The sequence below is a fragment of the Odontesthes bonariensis genome, chromosome 1 (assembly GCF_027942865.1).
Source record: "Odontesthes bonariensis isolate fOdoBon6 chromosome 1, fOdoBon6.hap1, whole genome shotgun sequence".
Classification (NCBI taxonomy): domain Eukaryota; kingdom Metazoa; phylum Chordata; class Actinopteri; order Atheriniformes; family Atherinopsidae; genus Odontesthes; species Odontesthes bonariensis.
This window is the reverse complement of record NC_134506.1, coordinates 987,212-1,013,610: the sequence shown is the minus strand read 5'-3', so window position 1 is coordinate 1,013,610 and position 26,399 is coordinate 987,212. Positions and strand designations below refer to the sequence as shown.

Here is a 26,399-nt window from a genome sequence, read left to right as displayed (position 1 = left end):
CCATCAAATCAAATCAAACTTTATTTATAAAGCACTTTTCATACATTAAAAATGTAGCACAAAGTGCTATACATGTTTAAAAGCAGCCCCCATCCCCACCCCACCCTGCCCCACCCCAGCACATACAGACAAACAGACAACCCACGACCAGGACGCCTCCACCTGGGCGCACACCAAGCTAATAGGCCAGCGAGGGGCCCACAGCAGTGGAGCACTGCCGCAGACCCCCCACCTGGCCAAGCCAATGTTCACCACGAGTCAGAGACATCCCAACCGGAGTCGATCACAGCCCCCAGCACAGAGGGCCCCCTCCGGGGAAACACTGGGGATATGAAATAAGAACATAAAACTACAAAGGCTAAGAACATTAAATAAATAAATAGATAAAATAAAATAATAATAGGAAATAGCTAAAATGAACTCTGTCGTAAAAAGTAAAAAGAATAAAATAATAAAAGGGCTAAAAATATAAATTGACTAAAATAATTAAATGAATGTATAAATAAGACATTAGTTAAAAGCCAAATTAAATAGGTGGGTCTTGAGCCTGTTTTTAAAAATATCAACACTCTGCGGTCCTCAGGTCCTTCAGCAGGCTATTCCACAGACGGGGGCCATAGTGCTGAAAAGATGGCTCACCGTTTAGCGAGTCAAATTATTGGTTTTACTCGAAGCAATACGTTTAACCCAAAATCACAGTGATGTTAACAAGTAAATCCAAAAATGCACAGGCAATTTATTGATATCCCCACAGTTGGGGTCTTAAAAAAAAAAATCCTGAGTCTGCTTTGTCCGAGACAAGACCGAGTAAAAATGCAGTCGATTCTGAGACGAGACTGTGACCTTCAAAAAGTGGTCTCGAGACCGGTCTCGTCCAGGCTTGTATACTTTTTTCAAATTAATTTGCATTTCATTTAAAACAAAAAAAAAAATCTTTTTAAGCCATGAGAAGTTACATAAGAAGTTGTTTTAGAACTTTAGAGGGAACATTTATTTTTGGTGGAGTTGAAAACAATTTAGCCATTTGAAATGTGGCAAGGGTTTACAGTTGCAAACAATTATACTGGCAGAGGTTTTCATTGGCCAAGCAGTTCACCAGGCCAGAAAAAAAAAAAAAAAATCAATGGGTAGTACCAAAAATAATCTCAAATACACACTGAAATCAGTAATCATTTGTGTCCCTTTGCAACACTGTAGAAACATGAGCCTATGGGATGCAAGTCACGTAACCAAGAGGATGATGCCACATAAACTAGGAAAAGGTTCTTTCTCAGCAAACATTATTTTCCATTGCTACAGAGCCTATTGTGTAAGCCTGAACGTAAACATAGTTACTTGTGGTTCAGTAGAAGTTAAACTCATTAAAAGCAAACAAAGATTCAAACTCATGCTAGGACCCAGACAATGCAAGAAAAAAAATCACTTTCTCTTGAGTAATTAATAAAAGAAATCTGAACACAGATGAGTGCTTGGGGCAGCATCGGACTGCAATATGCCATCCTGTTCACATTGTCGTTACTGATGCTATGCTGATTTTAAAAAGTGTAGGGTCAACCGTGTAAACACTGTAGTCCAGTAGATGTACTTCAAATCACTTTCCTCCAGATGCAAAATGTTTGAATTGATTTTGTCTTCTGTAGTGTGTCCAGATAAAGAGCCGGGACTTCAGCCATGGGTGCCAGGACACAGTGAACACCACCGTGTTACAATTGGTCATGGCCAGAATGTCCTTCTCACAACTTCGGCTACAGTCCACTCCATTGAGATTCTTAATGGAGGTATGCTTGACAAATCTGAGTTACCTTTTCTACCAAGTCAATTGTTTTACATATTTGTGTGCATTATGATTTTTTTCCCCCTCATTATCTCCAGTGCCCACAAGCTTGGGTGGGGATGAGGACAGTCACATGAACACCAGAAACAGGAGTCTTAGAGAAAGACTCATTCTCACTACTAGGAATACTTCAGAATAGCTCAGGAGGCAGGAGACCATAAACAAAGCGTGCAATGTTGTGCTTAAAGCATATTGAGGGTAGTGAAAAAAAAGGCTACAGACCCAAAAGCTAATGATGAAGATGAGAAAAAAAAGTAAGCAGAAAAGACTGTGAGAACACACTCTTATTGTGAATGTTCTACCAGCTCTATTCACCCAGGGGGGCTCAACTGGAAGTTTAAGGAAATGGCAGAGCAGCTCCACCTGAAGTCCAGGCTTTGGTGATGTCACACATAGTCTGAGACAGATTTGTATAAGGAACGTCATTGCAAGATGGCGGCCGAGGTGGACGGAGAAATACGTCACTAGCCGAGTACCAACTTGTACAGGAAGAAGTGGACTTTAACACGGCTGTTGACGACTTAGTAATAATGGCGGGAAAAAAGACAAAGAAACCAAGGTAACAAAGCAAACAAGTCGCTTTCGTTCATTAAAGATTCTACCGAAAACGACATGGAAGTGGTGAAAGCAGGTGACATGCACTCCTTATGCTGACTCCGAGCTGGATGCTAATGATACCCTGTTCCTAGACGGCGCCATACCTAGTCTCAGGTATCATCTTCCCAGCACCTACAGAGCAGCTTGGTGTCTCCTCTCCAGGCAGTTTCACAACCATTCACACCTTGGATCCTGTGACCAAAACTCGCCCTTTCAGGCAGGTAGACAATTCAGAAGTGATAAGGTGGTTCAGGGACACATGTGACTGTAACGACCCTCTCTGCTTATAAGCTGACACTCCCCACCATCTAGTTCAGAACTGAAGAAGCCTTTAGGATGAGAGGTGAAATGTCTTCAAGATCCAAGAAGAAGTGCAGTTGCCCTCATTCAACCTCTTATGATATAGTTGAGACATTGTTAGATAAGTGTTATTTACACAAAGAGTTTGTTCAACTGAGAGTCACAATCTCCCTGCTGAACTGGAGTCATTGGATTGCATTACTACTAAGAGAAATGTGTGTGTCTGTGTGTGAACTGCAACAGAACAGGGCCATAAATGATAGGAAGGCAGAAGGCACTGGGGCATGAAAGAGCTGCCAGGAGGCTTCATCACTCTTTAACATCCCGCCCCCCCAACTCCCCACTCTTTTCTACCCTTCAGGGAAGTTGGTGATTGCAGACACAAACCGACCCATAGTTCTACGGACAAAATATATTCTCATCGGGAACAAAGGGGAACTACACATTGGAAGTGCAGACTGTCCCTATAAAGGCAACCTCACCATCTCCCTATTTGGAAGGTACAACTCTACTAGACTGAGTATAAAGTCCTAGCACTACAAATCACCATAATTAGTAGTTAAAATAATTTTTACAAATCAAATCAGAATTCTAGTTGCACCTGATATATTCTACCTACATTGGGTCTGTGTTGTACTACTCTGATATGATCACTGATTTAGTTTGATCCATGAGATAGTTGTAGAACTATATCTGATGAATGTAAAATGGCAACTATAAAACTGAGTTACTATTGGATATCAGGGTCAACTGTGGCCAAAACCAACAGAGAAATGATGTTACAAACAAATCTTGTTTTTACTCTATTTAAGACAGTCATAAGGGTAAAAAAAGAAAGAAAGAAAAATAGAATAAACTACCGTGTGAAAAAAGTGTCTCTTGCTAAGGAAAAGGCTAAATTTGAAGTTGATAGGCTTAATTGCAGACAATTAGCACAGCTCTTAACTCTGGTGTCTGGTTGGTTTATAGCCAATAAACAAGCGGCCTGTTTAAATTGATTTAGTCTGAGCCTAAAGAGTGCGCCAACATGCTTTTTTCATGGAAGCTAATGTCAACTATATACTGTATAGGGACATCCAGGAAATAGTCTGAGTCACTCTTAAAACAACAGTTGTGCCATTGCAAAGTCACAGAAAAAATGTATTATGAGCAGAACAGGTGCCAGTAGTGAAAGGAAACCATGTAAGATGGGTGGTTCAAGGACCACACTGTCTTTTTAGGGACACCCAGCTGCAATGTACTCACATCAGTAAGAAACCTTTCATGTTCAGGGATCATCTTATATCACTGTAAAGATCTTATTCTTGCTTATTTGTACTGAATGAATTCTTATTTCCAACATGTGACGTGGAGCATACCATGAGCCACTCAGTAATGAAACATCAAGGCAGGGTACACCCTGGATTGGTCACCAGGCCCATCTTGTTACTACGTTGGTAGTTGGTAGACTTATTAGGGGCTGTTTTTAGTCATTGTACTATCCCAGGGACCAAAGCCCCAACTCATCTTTTATGTGGTCTATCATGTCATCATGTGGTCTTTAGAGCTTTCTGGGAAACTCTCAGAATCAACTGATGATATCTTATCTACCAAGAAAATTCATTGATCTGTGACCTCTTGTTCCTTCATCATGTTACCTGGTTGATACTTGTAAAGCAAACACACTGAGAGTAGGGTGGGGGCAAAGATCTTATTCCTATTCAATTCATTCTCATCCACTCTTAGACTTCAGTTCAAACATTTTTTTGTTTGTTTTATTTAGAACATCTAAAAATGAGTGATAAAAGTATTTTTTAGTTACAGTTTGTGATGTTGAGGTCTACATTTTGGTCAGTTTCCCAGTTGCTGTATTTCACTGTTTATGAGAACAAGCGGTTGTGAAGTCCATGCCACAAATATCACTTAAAACTGAATTAAGAGGTTTATACATTGTTCTACACATTGTTGATTAGACTGGATGACAGAGATGAAGAACACAGCTACTTTGGGAGGAAGTACATTGGCGTGGGAACAGGTGGAACCCTTGAGATTCACGGACAAAAGAAGTTGTCGTGGACTTTCCTCAACAAGACCCTCCATCCTGGAGAGAGCAACCAAAACAACTACCTGTTCCAGAGAAGCTGGGGTAACCGAGGCATCATTGTCCACATAATCGACCCCAACACCGGGCAAGTGCTGTACGCTGATAGGTGAGGAGAATGCACCCCAACAGTCGTGAGACTTCACAACAGATTATCTTTTTGCTGACATCTTATATGCTTGCAATAAAGAGCTGTGCTGAAGGAGGTATTTCAGAGCTTTAACCTCGTTTCATACAGGTTTCTGTAATACTTTCAGAAATGCATTACAAACTTAATTTCCTTTCATTGTCCTTTATCTGTAAAGGTTAGATACACTGATATACACAAGAGTATTGAAATGTGCAATTTTTTTTTCTCAGAAAAAGAAGAGTGGCTATTCGTGAATCTACTTTTCCTTTAGGTACACGATAAGGTTATTCAAAACCCACATAAAAGCTGAAATTAAGCAGCACTGTTAGACCATTAAGTTCAACTTAAAACAGAATAATTTTCCATTATATTTTCAAATGTACTTCCTTTGTCAATAAGAAATGAAAAGACCTTTGGAGATTAATCACAAAAGTTACAAAAGCTGGGCTTTGAGTTAGACTGGGTGCTGACCACAGAAACACATTTTTTCAAGTATTATAACAGCACTTCACATCTCTGCTGTTGTTTCGGTTTGTGTGCGTTTGTTTATCGGGTTTACAGTATATTGGGACATTTGAATGTTTGTGAGTGAGCTTAACACTTGAAGGCTGTTAATGAGATTTCACTTTGATTTGATACTAATGGGGACCAGAGCCTTATAAAAAGAGAGTTAGGACACTCTTTGAACGAGCCGACACAGTCACGTGGTTGATGCAGCCCGAATAGTTCCAACCTGGTTCTAACATCACAGCGCTGTCAGTCAGTCTGAACGGGTTTTAGCGGGACGGTACGCAAAAACGACAACTTTAACATTTACAACGCAGTTTTCAGGAAATATTGACCAATAATGTGTATTGATTACTACACTGACTCAATATTTTATCAACGTTTTTCTTTTTTGGAGCGGCAGAGACACATTTATTACGGTTTTAAATGGTAGAGGGTACCCCTGCATGCTAGCCGGGGACATTAATACTTAATCATGCCAGTGGTCCAGCTTACCTTCAGATCAACATCCTTCAACAGAGCATGATATTTTTAGAATATTAATTAATTGATTAAAATATCAATCTAAATCAAACTTTTTTTCTGGTTAAAACCATATTAAATGTCAGTTGGGCAAAAACAAACAGATTCCAACCAAACATTTTATTATAAAATGTCATCATGGAAAATGTAAAACAAGCCTTAATAAAGAAGTTCTTTTACTGACATTTATACTGTTGGGTAGTGTACTGCCCTCCTGATGGTGTGCATAACCAAAATTAGACAGCCAGCCAAACTCCCTGAATGATCGACGCGAGAGTCAGGATGTAGCGTCTCAAGCTCCAGGTTTTAATGACGACTCGTGTCAGACAAGGTGTAAAACTGAAATAATAACAGAAATATGCTCAAATAAATTTCTTATACAAATACTAAAGTATGAATACTAAACCAAAATTCCATGAATTATATTAGAAAATAAAGTACAGGTATCTTAAATATGCTGGTTGTATGAAACAATGAGCATATCCAATGCTGAGCAATGTTAACAAACCAATATCTAGATAGTAATCTAGCAACATAAAAATTTCCATCAATATACTTCAAACTAAAAATATATCTGTGTAAATAATAAATTTTACTTACAGACAATGCTTTCTATGGCTCAAACCAAACAGATGGCGACAGATTAGAAAACAGCTCCATCATCTGCTGACCTCTCCATAGACTGACAGGAACATGTGCTAATTTTTAACTTCCTGGTGCAATACCACATTTGACCATATTACCAAACAGGGGGGCGCTAAAACACATAAAACTTCCAACTGCCTGGGAGGCAGAACACTCCCCGCCTGGCGTCTGTGATGCCACTTAATATTTAAACTATCTTCACATTAACTTGGTCCTCTTCGGGAAGAAGAAGAACGATGGCTGAGACAGGTCTCAGGAATGTCTTTGGCATACCTTGTGCTGCAGTTTTCACTTTGACTTTCCGCACCTTTCCATCCTGGCTTGGGTAGGTCGCTGTCACCAGTGCCAGGGGCCAGTCGTTTCTTGCAGCTTGGCTATCTTTTAACAGCACTACATCGCCTTGTTGCAGGTTGCGGTGTTTCCCAACCCACTTGCGACGGCTCTGTAGCGTAGGGAGGTACTCCCGTCTCCATCGGGTCCAGAACATGCTCGCGAGAGCTTGCACCTGTCTCCATTGGCTCTGGTGGAGGTCCTTATCTGAGAAGTCTCCAGGTGGAGGAAGCACAGCACCCTTTTGTGTGAGTAGCATCGCAGGAGTCAACAAGAAAGGAGAGTCTGGATCGGTGGACACTGGAGTAAGGGGTCTGGCGTTAATGATCGCAGAAACTTCACACATGAAAGTGCATAGGACCTCATGGGAGAGATGGACGTGCTCCTGAAGCAATATGGAGCTGAAGATCCGTCGAGCTACTCCGATCATCCGCTCCCAAGAGCCTCCCATGTGCGACGAGTATGGGGGATTGAACTCCCAAGAGCAACCTTGGTCACTCAGGTATCTCTGGATACTGGGCCCTTGTCACTGTTTCATCAGTCCAAGCTCCTTGCTAGCGGCAATGAAATTCGTCCCGCAATCGGACCTTAGTTGCCTTGCAGTTCCACGGATTGCAAAGAATCGCCTCAGGGCATTGATGCAACTAGAGGTGTCCATGGACTCGACTACCTCGATATGCACTGCTCTAGTGCTCATGCAGGTAAACAATATCGCCCATCGTTTACTTTCAGCATGCCCCCCTCTAGTGCGCATAGCATTAACCTTCCACGGCCCAAAAACATCCAGCCCCACATAACTGAAGGGTGGAGATGTGGTGAGGCGTTCAGGTGGCAGATCCGCCATGGTTTGCTCTTCCATCTTGCCTCGTAGCTTCCGACAGGTGATACACCCATGTATGATGGAGCTGACGAGCCTTTTGCATCCGATGATCCACAGGCCTGAAGACCTTACGGCACCTTCAGTGAAGTGGCGCCCCTGATGTTTCACCTGCTTGTGGTGGTAGGACACTAACAGGGCAGAAACATGGTCACGCTTAGGTAGAACAAGGGGATTCTTCTCAGCTTGTTCCAATGGCGCATGTGACAGCCTGCCTCCAATTCTCATGAGGCCTTCTTCCACCACTGGACTGAGCCTAAAGAGTGGGCTGTTGCTGGGTAGAGCCCCACCGTCGGTCAGAGCAGAAAACTCCACTGAGAAAGCTTCTCTCTGGACTGCATGTATGATGACATTCATGGCTTGTGAACGCTCGTCAGGTGTGCGAGGTTGTTTGCACCAATGCCAGCCTTTACATCCCTTAGAATAGTCCTTAGACTTGTGACACCGGACTATGTGGATGAGCAAGGCGACAGCTCTCACTAGTGAGTCCCAAGTAGAAAAGCGCTTAAAATCGATCTGTTGTGAGGGATTGTACTTGGACCTGTGTATGGAAGCTTGACACCTCAGGTCGCACTTCGACATCAAGTTCAGAACTGATGAGTTCAAAGGACTCGGATTCCTCTTGCAGGTCATCATACGATCTTTGAAGGAAGGCTGGTCCGCTGAACCAGGTAGTTTTCCAAGGTTTGATGCAGAGACAGCCCTGGATGCGTGATCAGCTGGATTGTGCTCTGTTGGTACATAGAGCCACTGCTCTGGCTTGGTCGACTGACGTATCCGCTGCACTCTGTTGTGTACATACACGTAGAAGCGCTTCACCTCATTATGTATGTACCCTAAGACCACTTTGCTATCGCAGTAAAACTTGACTCCATCCATCTTGAGATCTATCTCATCAAGGATGAGCTCTGCCATTTCCACTGCTAGCACAGCGCCGCAAAGTTCGAGCCGAGGGATGGTAGGCTTACACTGAGGAGCTAACTTGGCTTTCCCTAGGACGAAGCCAACGTTGCTGTTCCCATCTTCATCAATGGCTCTAAGGTAAGCAACTGCACCGATAGCCTTGGTGGAGGCGTCAGAAAACACACAGAGTTCCAGTCGTCGTGCCTTAGTAAGGGAATCTGGTGTGTAGGTACGCGGAATGTGCAGCTGCTTCAGCTCTAGGAGTGAGTCTCGCCAGGTTACCCATTCACTTCGCTTCTCCTCTGGGAGTGGAGCATCCCAATCAGAAGTGTCACAGGTAAGTTCCCGTAGTAGAGCTCTTCCTTGCACCGTGACAGGAGAGGCTAGACCGAGAGGATCGAAGACACTGTTGATGGTGGAGAGGACACCACGACGGGTGAACGGCTTGTCACCCACGGACACTTGGAAGGTAAATGCATCGCTAGTTATCTCCCAGCACAACCCAAGACTACGCTGTAAAACGGTGCTCTCAGCGTGATCCTCTGGTGGGAAAGCCTTCATCACAGCTGGGCTGTTAGAGACGATCTTGTGGAGTCGAAGGTTTGACTCGGCGAGAGATGCTTTTGAGAAGGCTGATGGCCTCAGTGTCGCTGGGCAAGGACATGAGCCCGTCGTCCACATAGAAGTGTCTCTCTATGAACCTTTGTGTGTCTGCACCATGTTCACTTTCACCCTCTTTGGCGGCAAGCCTCAGCCCATAGATGGCGATGGAAGGTGAAGGGCTATTGCCAAAAACATGCACCTTCATCCGGTACTCAATGATGTCTTTCATTGGGTCATTATCCCTGAACCACAAGAACCTCAAGAAGTTACGGTGGTCCTCTCTGACTAGGAAACAGTGGAACATTTTCTGGATGTCCGCCATGATTGCCACTTGCTCCTTTCGGAAACGGATTAGGACTCCCAGCAGGCTATTATTAAGGTCTGGGCCTGTCAACAGCACATTATTGAGGGAGAGGCCACCTTCCTGTGCGCTGGAGTCGAAAACCACTCGAATTTGATCAGGCTTTCGAGGGTGATAAACCCCAAATGTCGGGAGGTACCAGCATTCCTCGTCTTGCATCAGGGGAGGCGCTAGTTCGGCATGATCATCCTCAAACACCTTTCCCATGAAGTCAAAGAACTGTTATTTCATCACAGGTTTCTTGTTCAGGGTCCGACAAAGTGAGGAAAGGCGATGGAGTGCCTGCTTCCGATTATTTGGGAGTCGTCTTCGTGGGACCTTGAAAGGTAATGGGGAAACCCAGTTGTTCTTGTCGTCCCTGTACACCTCTGAGTCCATAATCTTTAGAAAGGCTACGTCTTCAATGGATTGAGCAACCTTATTATCGTTTTCTGTTGTTTGGAACAGGTTCTGACCCAAGCGATGCTCTGTAACTCTTTCCGGACTGGACTTGCGGATGTTGGTGAGACCGCTTGGTTGCTCCCCGCCATGACACACTTTCTCTTTCAGGTCGATGAAGTTGATGCAGGGTGACAAGAAGGAAGGGCGTCCCTTCTCCAAAACGTGGGTCTTGAAAGCGCTCACCCTAGGCTTGTGGGCGTGTCCAAGGCACACTTCCCCAACCACCGTCCAGCCCAAGTCCAATTTCTGAGCGAAGGGGGAATCATGTGGGCCGTTGACCTGCTGGCGCACCTTATGTGCTCTTATGATATCTCTCCCTAGCAAGAGAAGGATTTGCGCGTTCGGATCAAGCTCAGGGATGTGCTTTGCCACAGACCTCAGGTGCGGATGGAACAGAGCTACCTTTGGCGTCGGAATTTCTGACCTATTGGTGGGTACTTGGTCGCATTCTATCAGTGGTGGCAAAGCAAGGGTAACTCCTCCATTCATGGGCTCTATCTCGAAGCCTTCTGCCTTGCGGCCTGACATTTCCATTATGCCAGCGCATGTTTTTAATGAATAACGAGAGGAGTTGCTCTTGACGTTGAATAGGTCAAAGAATCCAGGCCTTACCAATGAGCGGTTGCTCTGGTCGTCATGTATCGCATACATATTGATTGCCTTGTCGCGCTGCCCCTTGGGAAATACACGTACCAAGCATATTTTTGAACAGGACATTGCTGGCTGCCCTTCGCCGCAAATCTCAGTGCAGCGTGACGTGACTGTAGGCACAGACTCTGGCATAGAAGTAGGAGCTGGAACTTTGGGTGTCTGAGGTGCCGGACCAGGGTGCATGGCTGCGATATGGCGGTCGCTTTCGCACTCGCTGCATTTGAGGGTGACTTTACAGTCTTTGGCCAAATGGGAGATTGATGCACAACACCTATAGCATATCCCATTTTCGCGGAGGAACAACTTCCTTTCTTCAAGTGTCTTAGCTCTTAATCCACGGCATTTCTTCAATGGGTGTGGCTTATGATGGATTGGACAGTTCTTGCCAGGGTTCTCCGCCTGCTTTGAGAAGATGTTAGACTCAGTCTCTGCAGCAACCTCCGTTTTGTGGACTTTTACTGGTATTTTTCCGGTCCTATAGCCCGCCTTATCTTTCACAGGAGGATCGCTACTGTTGGGGATAGCAAAGCTTGGGTCGTTCCTGGTTTCTGCTTCATAGAATACGAATTCTGCGAAGAAGGAGAATGGGGGAAAGAACCCGTCGTGTTCGTCTTTGAACTTAGAGCCTCACGTTATCCATTTCTCCTGTAAACCGTAGGGAAGTTTCTCTACTATAGGGCTGATCCCCCGAGAGGTATCCAGGAAGGCCAACCCAGGTAGGTATCCATCCTCTTTCGCGGATAGAAACTCCATAAGGAGGTCTCCGAGCTCCCTTAGTTTGACATGGTCCTTACTGGCGATCTTGGGGAATGTATCCAGTTTCTTGAAAAGAGCTTTTTCAAGTACCTCAGGTGCTGCATATAACTTAATCAGCCTACTCCATGTGTTCCTCAGTGCTGCATCAGGATTGTTGACATGCACCTGACGAATTGTACGGACATGGCAGGATGACTCCTTGCCCAGCCACTTAGTCAAGAGGTCCAATTCTTCGCTGGCTGAAAGGCCAAGACCTCTGATGGCGTTGTGAAAGGAAGACTGCCATGACCTAAAACTCTCAGGGCGATCGTCGAACTGGATGAGACCGGTAGTCACTAGCTCACGACGTGCTAAGTACTTTACGAAGTCCGTCATCACCGGTGTCTTGAGTTGATGAGCAGGGTCAGTATGCTGATGAGGGATGTAGGATTGAGCCGAAGGGTTCATCTTGTGGTAAGTCTGATGATGAAAGGTGTACTGTTGTGCTGAAGGAGTTATATTCTGGCCAGTAAGGTGATGAGAGGGGTAGAGTTGAGCTGAAGGGGCTACATTGTGGTGCTGTGGTTTAGAGTGTGACTTATCTTCATTTCGATCAGTCCTTTTAGCAGGAAAAGGTGGCATAGACTTTGCCGAGTCAGGAGGTTGGATGGGCACTTCGTGTGAGATGGCAGCATTTTGGGGAGAGGGGCCAATTCCGGGAGAACCAGTTGGAGTTCCCCATGAGACTAAGGTTTCGTTAGCCCAACTGGGTGGAGGTCCGAGGTCATCATGGCGTGAGGATACATGTATCTCATTCTGCTCTCTTACATATGCACTCGTACGATCCTCGATCTCCGTCTTTAAAGACCTCACACTGCCGTGCGCGTTGTCTGGAGCTCTAACCTGTTCTTCAGCGGCCTCCAAGACATCTGCCTGCCTGCTGGCAGCTGCTGCTTCTCGCGGGCATGCCAAAATCTGCAGTTCAGCATCAAGTTTTGTTTTTTCAAGGACCGCCCTTGCTTCTCTCTCGGCCCGCTCAATTTTTAATTTAGCTTCCTTCTCTGCAAATGATGTGCGTACGCGTTCTGCTTCTGCCTTTTCGTGGGCCTTGGCTGCTGCACTATCTGTAGAGGCGGATGTGCACGTGCTGGCTCTGCTGCTGACATGAGAAATGTTGTCATTCTCCTTACGTGTTGCCATGATGAGCTTTTTCTTCTGTTTTGATCTGTCACTGAAGTTGCTGTTGAACCAACTGTTCACTTGTCTTTTTACTGTACTGCCCTCCTGATGGTGTGCATAACCAAAATTAGACAGCCAGCCAAACTCCCTGAATGATCGACGCGAGAGTCAGGATGTAGCGTCTCAAGCTCCAGGTTTTAATGACGACTCGTGTCAGACAAGGTGTAAAACTGAAATAATAACAGAAATATGCTCAAATAAATTTCTTATACAAATACTAAAGTATGAATACTAAACCAAAATTCCATGAATTATATTAGAAAATAAAGTACAGGTATCTTAAATATGCTGGTTGTATGAAACAATGAGCATATCCAATGCTCAGCAATGTTAACAAACCAATATCTAGATAGTAATCTAGCAAAATAAAAATTTCCATCAATATACTTCAAACTAAAAATATATCTGTGTAAATAATAAATTTTACTTACAGACAATGCTTTCTATGGCTCAAACCAAACAGATGGCGACAGATTAAAAAACAGCTCCATCATCTGCTGACCTCTCCATAGACTGACAGGAACATGTGCTAATTTTTAACTTCCTGGTGCAATACCACATTTGACCATATTATCAAACAGGGGGGCGCTAAAACACATAAAACTTCCAACTGCCTGGGAGGCAGAACAGATAGATTAATCTGCAACAATGAACTGTATTGATCAAATTGAAGGGTTTGGACGTTAGCATGACTTTGCAGCTGTGATAATGAATTGTTTCTCTGTTGTTGTCGTCGTCAGGGAGGTCAGCAGGTGTGGTGGCTGCTGCCATGGATCAACCCTCATTAGGACTTCAGCACATTTCTGCTGAAAAAAAAGTGGCAATATGTGTTGCTCTGAAGGAATTAACTCGTGTAATCAGAAGAACATTGAATAAAATTATTAGAAGGGGAACATTTTACATTTAGGCTGAAATTAATGGTTTGATAATAGTTCATTTATTTTCATGAATTTTATACAGTTATTCATGATATTTCATAATTGGCTGAATATTTTAAAAAGTTGAATTGGACAGTAATAGGCGAATGTCTTGAGACCCGTTTAACCATCTTGCTAACATTAGCGAGCTGCAGTAAAACTACAACTAGCTGGTTAACACGATTAATTAACTAAAACTTAACTTACTTGATTAGTTTAAGACCAGTCAGCTAATGCCTCTCAATGCTAAAAAATGTTGTCATTTCATCAACTTACCGGAGAAAATACTTCAGAAACACCAAAAATTAACGGCGTTCCATGGTGGAACTATTCGTGTTCGGAACTATCTGCAGCTCCGTGACCCACATGACTTCCGCATTCCTTTCTTTCTATAGAAGTCTATGGGAGTGTCGCCACTCTATTTTTACACTACTCTGATGGGGACATGTTCCTGTGGGTTTCCTGTAAATAGTTATAAAGAATTATTTCAGAAGTTTCAACCACTTGTTTAGTGTCCTTTAAGATTAAATATAACATTTCATTCACTGTGCCTGCAGTAAAACAGCAGATCAGTAACGTCCTCTCACTCTCACAGGTTTGACACATACCGTAGTAAGAATGAGAGTCATCGTCTTGCAAACTATGTGGATGGAGTAGAGGCAGGGCTCATTCTTGCCATGGTGGTCAATGATGAGGGTTCAAACAACTTGGAGGACACAGCAAAGAAGAGTCTGTCTGGGCTAGGCAGCCACCACATCAACAGTCTGGGATTTCGGTAAGCTACTAAAATGCTGCTTGATATGCTTATGTTAACCTTTGATCACGCTAATACTCATCAGTCCTCAAAAGAAATCCAACTTGAAAGATGATGGTAGATGCAACTGGCTGTTCCATAATCGTAGAGGTGTGTTGGGCCAATCATAGACTGGACCACCAACAGGTTCCTGGACTCAACCCAACAAGACATCAACTGGGAGCCTTGGCTCCTGCCCAAAAATCAGGAAGAGAGGAGATTCTCCAAATGCTTGATGGGGAGTAGTGTTGTTCAAATACAGGCAAGCATTCCAGCCTCGCTTCTGAGAGACCAATAGGCTGTGCAGCAGGTTGTGTAGGGCTCGATTGAACCGCTCACACTGCCCATTCCCAGCTGGATGGTATGGTGCACGACGTCCTTATCCCATAAAGGGTGCACAGCTACTTAATCAGTGAGTTCCGGCCCTTGTCCAAATCGATACGGACAGGGACACCAAATTTGAGAACCACTTGTTCGATACAACCTGAGCCACAGTCAAGGCTCGTTGATCACAGGTGGCAATGGCCAACGTGTACTTACTGAAAACGTTTCCCACCCCAATAAGGGTGGGTTCCAGCACAGTGAAGTTCATGGCAAGAATCTCATTGGGTCGAGAAGCCAACAGATGTCTCATGGCTGGTCTTTGGCAACCTGGCACATCTCACAAGTATAGCACCAGTGTACCACGTCAGTGGATATATCTGGCCAATAACACAGCTGGCACAGCAGCTCCAGGGTTCTCTCAAAGCAACTGTAACACTGCCTTGGCACCATCAAGTCAAAAGACCTGGCGATATAAAGCACAGCACTCCGGTCAACCAAGCAATCCCACTGTTGGAGCAGTGCCAAAGCACAACTGCCTGCGCTCCTCATGATTGGGGAGCTGCTTCTGCTCCCAGAATGGCAAGATCTCCCGAACAACAGAGTCAGTCCCCCGGAGCACATGGATGTCAGGTGAAATGTGGTGTGGCAAGGCTATCATGGTGGTTTGAGAGGCTTCAGACCACTGATCCTGCAGAGCTTTCTGTAAGGCAGGGATTTTAAACTCTGGTCCTTGAGGGCCGCTGTCCTGCAGATTTTAGTTTCCCTGCTCCAACACACCTGATTCAGATCGATGCCTCATTAGCTGGTTTGTACAGACTAACAACATTTTGAAGAGATCCATTTAATCTGAATCAGGTGTGTTGAAGCAGGGAAACATCTAACGTGTTGCAGACTGCAAAGGTGTTGCAGACTTGGGGGGCCTTTAAGAACATGTATATATACTTCTGAAGTAGTGGCATGGAGGAGGTGGACTTAGGGTTAGGGCTATAGGGCTGTGACCTAAGGGCTAAAAGGTGCAAATGGTAGTTTTATTTTGGATGTCCATGTTACCATAACATTTTTTTGGAGCTATTATATCAAGGTAAGTAAAGTTATAAAAAAATAGTAACAAAGTATTAAAATAGTATGAAAATGGTCTGTACAGCTTACTAGCTCTTACAAAATTACTCATTTTTAATAAAGCTTTTTGCTTTAGTTGTGGTAAGCTGTAAGTCAGTTAAAGATCAGTACAGCTTGCTAGCCCTTAGTGTTTTGTTGTTAAACACTGTTATCTATTGTTCTTGTTTTGATTTAACTTTGGGTTATTAGTTATGATTATAGGTGATCACTATAATTCCTGTAGAAGGTAGTCTAATCTTTTTGTTTTATAGGGCTGTATGTTAGTTAAAAGACAGAACAGCTTGCTAATTAATCGTGGTTTGTTGTTTTTGTTATTAAGCTTGTAGTTTCCTAAGACAAAACAATTATTCAAATTAATTATTAAAACGCAAACTCATTAAGGCTTATAGAATTGTTCAATTAGAACCCGGTTGTCTTGTTTTATTAGGCTGTAAGTCAGTGTACAGATATGTACAGCTTTTTGTTAGTGTATTGTAATGATTCAGTTGATCCATTAGTGTAAAAAGTAGTAGACTTACCTTATTGGGCTTATTTTTATTCAGTTGTAAATTCTTTCAAAAATACTTCTTTCCTTTGAGTTGCATTTCATTCTTTCCAGTGCGTGTTGGTTCTTTGTTGGTAAGTGGCGGATTTGTGCATTGAAAAATACATTGTTCAATATGGCAGCGGAATCGGCTGGAGAGAAACTGGCGAGCTTATTTTTGTGGAACAAAGGGCTGCCTTTGTTTCAAATAGCCTCGGAATCGGCGGGAAAGACGCGGCACAAAATAGCAGACCTGTTTTTGTAAAACAAAGGGATGCCTCTGTTCAATTGGAGGGAAGAGTTGGATGAAATTTGTCCGAGAAATGAAATGGTTCTGAGTTCATTTAAAATCGTATGTACAGCCTAAGTCCTGTTACATTCACAAATTGGTTTCGAAACAAGCCAACAGATGTAAACTTGAAAACATGGGTGGTTGTGTACTTACCAGTTTAGTGGAATTAACAGGCCTGTTTGTTGGTCAGGACTGAAAGAGATGGGGAGAACTTCGATTAGTCCGTCCACAAAGCCATGTTGTTTTAGAAAACGTGTAGAGCCGGTCAAGAGGTGTCCTGGATTCTTCTTCAAGCGAGCTTTGGAGTTTGTCAGTTCCTGCAGTGTGTCTGCTGCCGAGGGTTCAGGAGATTTGGGTAGCTCAAAGAAAAGTTACTTAAGGAAGGATGCTCAAGGAAAAGTAGCTCCTAAAAGAGTCCTTTGTGCTTAAAAAAGCTTGAAGGTCTGGAATCTCTGCTGGGTGTTTTCTGGTCTGCTCCTGGCAAGGTCTTCTTCTTCTTCTTTCGTTTATTGGCAGATTACATCTTTTGGTTGTTGTATACCGCCACCTACTGTAAAGGAGTGTGTAGAGTGATACTATGGCGATTTTATCTGATCAGTCAAGAGGATGTAAAATAAAGCTAGAGATAATAAGTAATAACAAAACAAAACCAACGAATAAACAATATAAAATAAACAATTAAAAATAAAAAATTTTTTAATTCTTTTCATTAATTCAGTGTCTTTCAGGAAGGTAAATAAGGCTCTAATTCTGTCTCTTTGCATTCCTTGTTCCCCAAGAATATCCTCAATATGATCATCTAAGTCTTGCCATATCTTTCTTTGCTCACTGTACCTCCTACACCTAAATAAAACATGATCCACATCCTCCCGTGTTAGGCATTCAGTACATAGGCCATCACTTTTACCTAATAGTTTAAGTGTTGAATTCAATCTTGTATGTCCCATTCCTAATCTTGAGTACACTATTTCTTCTTTTCTATTTTGCATATTCATTCTTTTTCCTCTAATATTTTTCTGAATATTGTAATAGTGCCTAGCCTTTGGTTCAGAGTCCCATTCCTGTTGCCATCTCTTTATCATTTCAGACTTAAGTTTAGCTTTCGCTTCTCCTTTCCCAATTAGAACATTGATTTCTATTTCTTTATTTTTTAGAGCCTTTTTGGCTAATCCGTCTGCCTTTTCATTTCCTCTAATTCCAATATGTGCTGGAACCCAACAAAACTGAACCATTAAACCTAGGCTTCTAATACTTAATAAGATGTGTCTAGCTTCTATCATTAAGTCTTCTCTGACTGATTGTCCACTTTCAAAACTCTGCAGTACAGCCATTGAATCTGAGCATATTAGAGAACGGTTTTATCGCTTCTATCCATCTTAGAGCTGTTATTATGCCCGTCATTTCTATTGTATATACTGAAAGGTGATTATTTAATCTGTATTTCAGTCCTTTTTTAAATTCAGGAATGTAAATTCCTATTCCACAGTGACCATTTTGATCTTTTGATCCATCAGTAAAAATTTTAACAAAACCATAAAATGAAGAGGATAAATATCTTTCACTAAACCATGCAAAACTCTGATCATCAGGGTATTTCCTCTTTTCTTTCAGTATTTCTGTATCAACCTCTGGAACTGGTAGCATCCAGGGAGGGACCTCACTCAGAACTGTTGTAGGACTAAATTCAAAATCTTTGATGTCATATTGCTCTGCTACTTTGTTTATGTTCCATCCAAACCCTTTAGCCTTAGTTTGATATTCCCAACAATCATTTAGTACTGATGCTGCTGGGTTATTACTATCTCCCATCAATCGCACCCTGTATGTTAAAGCCAGCTTAATATGTCTTAATTCAAGTGGGGCTTCCTCCGTCTCTACCAGAATAGCACTTGTTGGAGTCGTTTTAATAGCACCTATGGCCATTCTTAGAGCTCTAAACTGAATTCTGTCCAACTTTGCTAAATTAAATTTGCATGCTGTGCTATACACTATACTCCCATAATCTATGATCAACCTTATTAATGCTATATAGATATTAATTAAAGACTGCTCATCTGCACCCCAGTTATGTCCAGTAATCATTCTCATCAAATTCAAGACTCTTTTACATTTAGTTTCCATGTGATGCACATGATCTTTCCATGTAAGTTTTTCATCCATCCATACTCCTAGATATTTAAATTTCATGACTCTTTTCAGAGCTTGATTATACATAGATATCTGGTAGTTTTCAGTAATTTTCTTTCTTGTAAAATACAGAACATTTGTTTTTTCAATAGAAAATTTAAATCCCCAATCAACTCCCAATTGTTCCAAAATTTGGATTTTCTTTTGCATGATTGTTATTATATATGGGAAATTTCTGCCTCTTTTCCATATTACTGCATCATCTGCATATAATAGTCCTTCACTTCCTTTTCCTAATTTAATAAATATGTCGTTAATCATTAAATTAAATAAAATGGGACTGATAACACTTCCTTGAGGGATTCCATTCTCTACTGTAAATTCTTTAGAGTGTTCTGAGCCCACTCTAACTCTAAAAGTACGTCATGAAAGAAAGTCCAGGATGAAATTATACATTTTCCCTCTAATCCCCATTCTATCCAATTTAATCAGTAGCCCTTCCCTCCACAAAGTATCATATGCCTTTTCTATATCCAAAAGCACTGCCACCATTATCTCCTTCATCATCAGTGTTTTTTCCACTTCATTACACAACTTCACCAAAGCATCTGTCGTAGATTTACCCTTTCTGAATCTGGTTTGATAATCTTTAAGAAAACATTTCTTCTCCAAGAAATAATTTAATCTTGCCACAATTAATTTCTCCATTAATTTTCCTAAATGTGACGTCAACGCTATAGGCCTGTAATTCTCTGGATTGCTTGGATCTTTTCCTGGCTTAGAGAAAGGAAAAATATTTGCCATTTTCCATATCTTTGGTAATTTGCCCTTTTTCCATACATTATTGAATAGCTCTAAAATCTTAACCAATAATCCATCAGGTAGCTTTCTATATATTGCATAGCATAAATTGTCAGGTCCTGGTGATGAGTATGCAGTAGTATTTAGGGCCATTTTAAGCTCTGACATTCTGCATCAAGTATATTATTTGACTCTTGTTTGGCACTTAAAATATTTCCATTTTCCTTCAAAATTTTCTTTTTCCTCTTTTTGAACCTTTCATCTAGGTGATTTCCTTTATGAATTTCAGCAAACTTTTCACCCAACATATTTGCTTTATCAGCATCTAATATAGCTTTATTTCCTCCATCAATTAACACTGGAATTTGAACTGGTTTATATTTACCTGTCATTTTCTTCACCATCATCCACATCCTGTCCATTGTTTTTTTCTTCCAATCGTTGAGCAAAATTGTCTCAAAGCTTCTTTCTTTGTTTCTTTAATTACCTTTCTTGTTATAGCCTTTTTCCTTTGATAATCTACTAGATTATCCATAGTTAAAGTTTTACGTAGTTTCTTAAATGCTTTATTTCTGTCTGTTACCGCATCTGTGCATTTTTCATTCCACCATGGTACATTTCTTCTCTTGTTTTAGCTTTTACTGATTGGTATATTTTGACTTGCTACACTTAAAATCATGATGCTTAAGGATTCATTCATTTTATCTATTGTCTCGTCCAAATTTGAGCATGAGTCATTTATCTCTTCATTGCAACATTCCATATATTTATCCCAGTCAGCTTTCTGAAAGCACCATTTGTGATTTATATAATTTGGTTGTACATATACATTTGTTTCTATCTTGCATAAAATAGGAAAGTGATCACTACCAACACTTGTATTATGGTCCACTTCCCATTCACATCTATTAGCTATTTTCCTATCCACTAAAGTTAAGTCTATACATGATTTTTTATTTCTATATATATTTATACGTGTGCCAGAACCATTATTTAAACATACCAGCATTCTATCACTGATCATTTCTTCTATAATTTCACCATTTGAATCTGTATTTTTACTTCCCCATTGCGTATTATGGGCATTAAAATCACTACAGCATATTTCCCTATGACCCCTTTTCCTTAAAATATTCTTCATTAGTTCATTTGTTAATACTTTGCATGGGTTATAATAGTTGATAATTATCAAGTTACCTTTATCCTCTTTATTAACTATCTCAGTTACAACAAATTCATATCCTTCAGATACCTTTATTGGGCTGTATGATATTTCTTCTTTAATAAATGTCAAAGATCCCCCTCCTCTGTCAATCTCTATGTCATATCTTATATTATTATAAGACAAATTCTAGCTGTGGATTTAACCATGTTTCTTGAATGCAAATGATATCTGGCTTAATTGGTAACTCCTTTACATATCTTTTGTTTACCAGCATTGTATCTTCTGATGTTTTTGCCTTATATTCATTAACTTCTGAGATGGCAGTCAGAATGTTTGCTTGCTGTATTCTTTCATGGTCATGACCTCTGTCATTCACCCTTCTGTCTGGAGTTTTAGCATCAACCCTATTTCTGTTTTTTTCCATTGGAAGGGCAGACCTTTGACTGGCTCTGTCATTGTTCACTTTTTTAAGTGCTTCTGCATATGACACTTGATGTGTAACTTTATATTTCTGAGCTTCTCTTGCCTCTTTTTGCTTTCCACAGCCCCCATATGCTGCACTATGCTTTCCTCCACAATTACAGCATTTTAATTCAGCTATTTCCCCACATTTACCATAGTCATGCTCCCCTCCACATTTAGCACATCTAGTCTTGCCTCTGCATTGTGCCGCAACATGCCCAAATCTTTGGCATTTAAAGAATCTTAATGGGGGTGGTATGTATTCCCTCACTTGATAACTCATATATCCCATTTGAACTTTAGAAAGCATTTCCATCTTAAAGTAAAGTAATATCGACAAGCTCTCAACTTTCTCTTTTCCTTTTGTCAGCCTTTTTGCATCCATAATCTCACCTCCTTTTAGACTCTTTTTAATTTCATCAATAGAAACAGATATCGGTATTCCTGAAATCACCCCTCTTGATTTTGATGTTGTACCTGGTATATGGGTTGTAATCTTGATACCATTTAACTTTTCTTTGCTTAATATTTTTTTTCCGCTGCTCTTCAGATGCTTCAAATATAAGCAATCTGCCATTACCTAGGAATCTAGTATGATTAATGTTTCTTATCTCTTTCTAAATTGCTTTCGTTATATGAATTGGATGTAAATCTGGACCTCCACACTGATCAAACACTACTACAACTTTAAATGTTTCACTTCTTTGTTTATTTGCGCTATTCTTCTTTCTGCTTTCTTCAATCCTATTCCGTTTAACAGTGTCTATCGACTCCAGATTACTACTGGAGTCTTGCCTGTTTTTTCCGATTTTCTTCCCAGAACATCTCATCATCATCTTTATCCAAAGTCAGTGGATCCAATTCTTTGAGATCCCTCACATAACCATCAGAATCTTCTGCCATTACACACTCTACATTCACTGTACAGCAAAGTTTTAGTTACCAACTTCGTTTGAACGTTATTCCGGGTTCTTCTTCTTCTTCCTGCCGGCCCAACCAACAGCCATCTCCTGGCAAGGTCTAAAGTGATTGTGGGCTGTGTTGTTCCTACCTGCTCACTGTTGCATCTTGGGTGGGGGCGCAGTCTTGTCTCTCATTGGGCCATTCGTATTCTTGGTCACGTGGGGCAAGTCCTGCTTTGCTGGTTGGTTGATTTGAATTTGTGTCTTAACTCGGTTCAGTTTGTGTTCATTTTTCTTATTAATCTAATTTATGTCCCTGGAGGGTCCAGATTAACTTTTGGAGGGTAATAGATTAGGAATTTTTAGTGCTTGCTGTTTTGATTTTGTGGATGGAAATTATTTTGGTTTGTTTTTAATCACTGTTAAAACTGTGGGGTTAGAGGTCTGGTAATTACTGTTTAAGATGTGGGGTTAGGCTGTATCACAGGAGCAAGAGCAGTCACCTACCAATCGAGAGGTCGGTAGTTCAAACCCCCAGGCTGCATGTTGAAGTGTTCTTGGGCAAGACACTGATCCCCATGAATTAATCAGTGAATGAATGTGTATAAAGCACTGACTAAAATCTGCTGTATGAAGGCCTGTTTATGGTCGGAAACCAGGTCGTCTGCGTGTGTGTCGCAGTTAACGCAGATATGCCCCCCCCCCCTTACGCAGACACTCTGGTGCACCTCCCCAAAATTGTAACTGACCGCAGACAGTGCCACAGATATTGTCGCAGGGAGGAGAAAGGAGGCCTCTGATTGGTCAACTCTACATCCGCTCTACACTATGCGTATTTCCGGTTTGCTAACCAGCTAATGGTGACGCTAACCGTGCTAACCGTGACGCTTCTTTCGCCTCTCTGCCAGCTCCAGTAGCGCAGACCGCTTCAAAATTGGGCATAAATCAAAAATAACTGCGTCATGTCTGCGACAAGCTCACTGCGACACACTGCTGCGAGAGTTTACACGGCCCTTGAGTGTGTGCTCAATAGGTGAATGTGGAATGTAGTGTTAAAGTGTTTTGAGAGGTCAACTAGAGTCCTTACTTCCTGCTTCTGAAGAGTGCAGACGTGTCTCTGCTTCCTCCTGCTGCTTACTGCTTTATTCACTTTTAAATCATTCTACTTCTGTCCACAAGTCTTGGATATAATTTTATTCTTTTTCTTTTAATTGTATATTTGTAAATGGTATTAGCCCTCCTGTTTACAAAGATATTCGGACAGAACAACGTCTCCTAACCCTGCAGTATCAGTGAGCTGCACAGAGTGTGAGCTACTCTTTGTTAGGATAACACAGCTCGAGAAGAGGATTGAAACGCTCCAAGACATTCGTAACAACAAGGAATTTATTGACTCTATTATAGCTCCTGTGGAGGCTGTGGAGCCTTCGTGTGCCAAAGGACTAACTCAGATCTTTCTACACGGGATCACAGCTGATGTGGAATCTCACACTGCAGACCTGGCTGACACACTTCCCTGGATGTGTCCAAATGACACTGGAATATCTGGTGAAGCTTCCAAACCGGACGGTCCGACTGACATCTCCCACTGGAACAGTGTTGGTGCCAAACCAAAGTCATCAACCCCAGCCAGGATCTGGTCTCATGTTGTCCGTCGCAGAGGTAAACCCAGCACCAAAACTAAACCTCCAGCACTCACTCCGCCACCTGAAGTTCTATTGCACAATAGATACGATCCGTTGATTTCAAATAGAGTGTGTGATGATGAATGTAACCCAAACATGAAGACAAACAAGAGAAATGGCCCCAAACCTCAGCCTATTGCTAACCAGATCATCAGGAGAAGCCCAAATCCCACAACCAAGGTGAGGACTGCAGAAGCGATCCACACCTCCACACAAAAAGGAATAGACACCATTCTGATCGGGGACTCTATAACACAGCATGTCAGAATGGCAAAGACGGAAAATATAACTTTTTCTGATACATCAGTCAGGGAACTGATAGATATTTTGCCGACCATTCTGTCTACTCATCCAGATGGCACGAGGATCATTGTCCACACAGGGTCTTTTGATATTCTGAGAAGGAAGAGTGGCTCTGAGATCCTGAAGAAGGATTTTTCTCTGCTGTTGGAGAGACTGTGTCACTATGGAGCACACCGGGTCTCCATTTCTGGCCCCATTCCTACTGTGGGTAAAGGAATTTAACTTTTCAGCAGACTTCTTGGCCTGAACACATGGTTGTCAAATGCATGCATCGCCCATGGGATTAAGTTCATTGATAACTTTAAGATTTTTTGGAACTGTAAGGAGCGTTTCAGAGCTGATGGCGTGCATCCCAATCGAACTGGATGCAGATTACTTGGTGCACATTTACGTCATGCTGTTGGGACGGCAAACCCAAACATGACTGTACAGATTAGACTGAAGGACACAGCAGCGAGGCAAACAACCCCCAGCCCTCCCCCCTCACCAGACCCTTTACTCCACATCACCCAAGGTCTCCAAAGGATGTCTCTATCCCAGCCAGGACTACATTCCAGGGTAAAGAGATCTCATTTGGTGAATTCACTTCTTTTGAATATCTTAGTTTTATTTTAAAGGGTGTTCCTAAAATCCTGTTCTTAATCATTTACAGAGCTCCAGGATACTGTGCAAGTTTTATTGATGATTTTTCTGAATTATTGTCTGTTATTTCGACTGATTTTAACCATTTTATCTTGACCGGGGATTTTAACATTCACATAGATAACATGACGGATGGTACTGCCAAAGAATTTTCTTCTGTGCTGGACATGTTTGGTTTGTGGCAACATGTAACAGAACCTACCCACCTTCCAGGTCACATTCTGGACCTGCTCATTTCTGAAGGTGTTGATATTTCTTCTGTTGTGGTTATTGATTTGGCCTTGTCTGACCATTTTTGCATTTTATTTGATTTATTTATCACTCAAACAACCAGCTTCTCAGTTAAGAAGGAGGAAAACAAAGCTTCAGATTCACTATGAGCTGTACAAACAAAGCCTGCGTAGTTATAACAATGAGCTTTGCATTTATCTGAAATGATTAATAAGAATGTCAACAATTCTCGAACTCTGTTTGCTATGGTTGAAAAACTCACAAATCCTCCTAAACAGTCAAACTCAGACCTTTCCACAGAGAAATGTAACGAATTTGCCAACTTTTTTAGCCAAAAAATCAAAACAATTAGACAAAACATTCACGCAACACAGACAAACAAGAAAACTAATCTGTGTCTAAAACCTAGAAATAACTCTGATGTTATTGTCACAATTTAATATTGTTAATTTAAAAATCCTAGAGGAAACAGTTCGGCAGCTGAAATCAACAACTTGTTCTCTGGACATAATACTATCCGACTTTTTAAAAACTGTTTTTACCTCAGTAGAAAGTGATCTCCTACGAATAATTAACAGCTCACTGGCATCAGGCATTTTTCCCAAGTCACTAAAGACAGCTGCCATTAAGCCACTCCTAAAGAAGGGAACTCTAGACGCCTCTATGATGAACAACTACAGACCTGTCCCTAATCTCTCTTTTATATCTAAGATTATTGAGAAAGTTGTACATTACATTACATTACGGTCATTCTGCAGACGCTTTTATCCAAAGCGACTTACAATCAGTGTGTTCAACATCGGTAGGCAAAAGAACTTCAGGTCACAAGAAATCAGAAGTGCATTTCCTTCCAAAACCAAACAGCTAAGAGCATAACTAGTGCTGGAGTAAGTGTGGTAAGTTAGGTACCGAGACAGATGGGAAGACAATTTAGAAAACAAAGACAATTTAGGAAACAAATAAGTGCGTAAGGAGCTGGGACGGAGCAGGTGATGTCCTAAGAGGGCGGATCAGGGTAGTTTTTCCTGAAGAGGTGGTTTTTCAGCCTGCGGCGAAAGATGGGCAGTGACTCAGCTGTCCTGACATCAGTCGGAGATCGTTCCACCATCGGGGGGCCAGAACAGAGAAAAGCCGTGACCGTGTGGATGGTGCGCAGGGACCCCTGAGTGACGGGGCAGCCGGCCGCCTGGAGGCCGCAGAGCGAAGTGGTCGGGCGGGGGTGTAGGGCTTGACCATAGCCTGGAGGTATGAAGGAGCTGCTCCTTCCACTGCCCTGTAGGCCAGCACCAGAGTCTTAAACTGGATGCGAGCAGCTACAGGGAGCCAGTGTAGAGAGCGGAGAAGGGCAGTCGTGTGGG

General features: G+C 41.9%; 1 protein-coding gene across 3 annotated transcripts in view; it reads left to right on the top strand.

Moving 5' to 3' along the window:
- Positions 1–26,399, top strand: part of cemip (cell migration inducing hyaluronidase 1) — a 259,435-nt gene that overhangs the window by 51,195 nt on the left and 181,841 nt on the right. For all 3 annotated transcript variants that reach the window (XM_075451606.1, XM_075452951.1, XM_075452260.1), the window contains exons 3-6: positions 1,641–1,778; positions 3,093–3,231; positions 4,684–4,920; positions 14,268–14,447. In XM_075451606.1, coding sequence (XP_075307721.1) covers positions 1,641–1,778; positions 3,093–3,231; positions 4,684–4,920; positions 14,268–14,447 — 694 coding nt within the window. The remainder of the gene's footprint in view (positions 1–1,640; positions 1,779–3,092; positions 3,232–4,683; positions 4,921–14,267; positions 14,448–26,399) is intronic.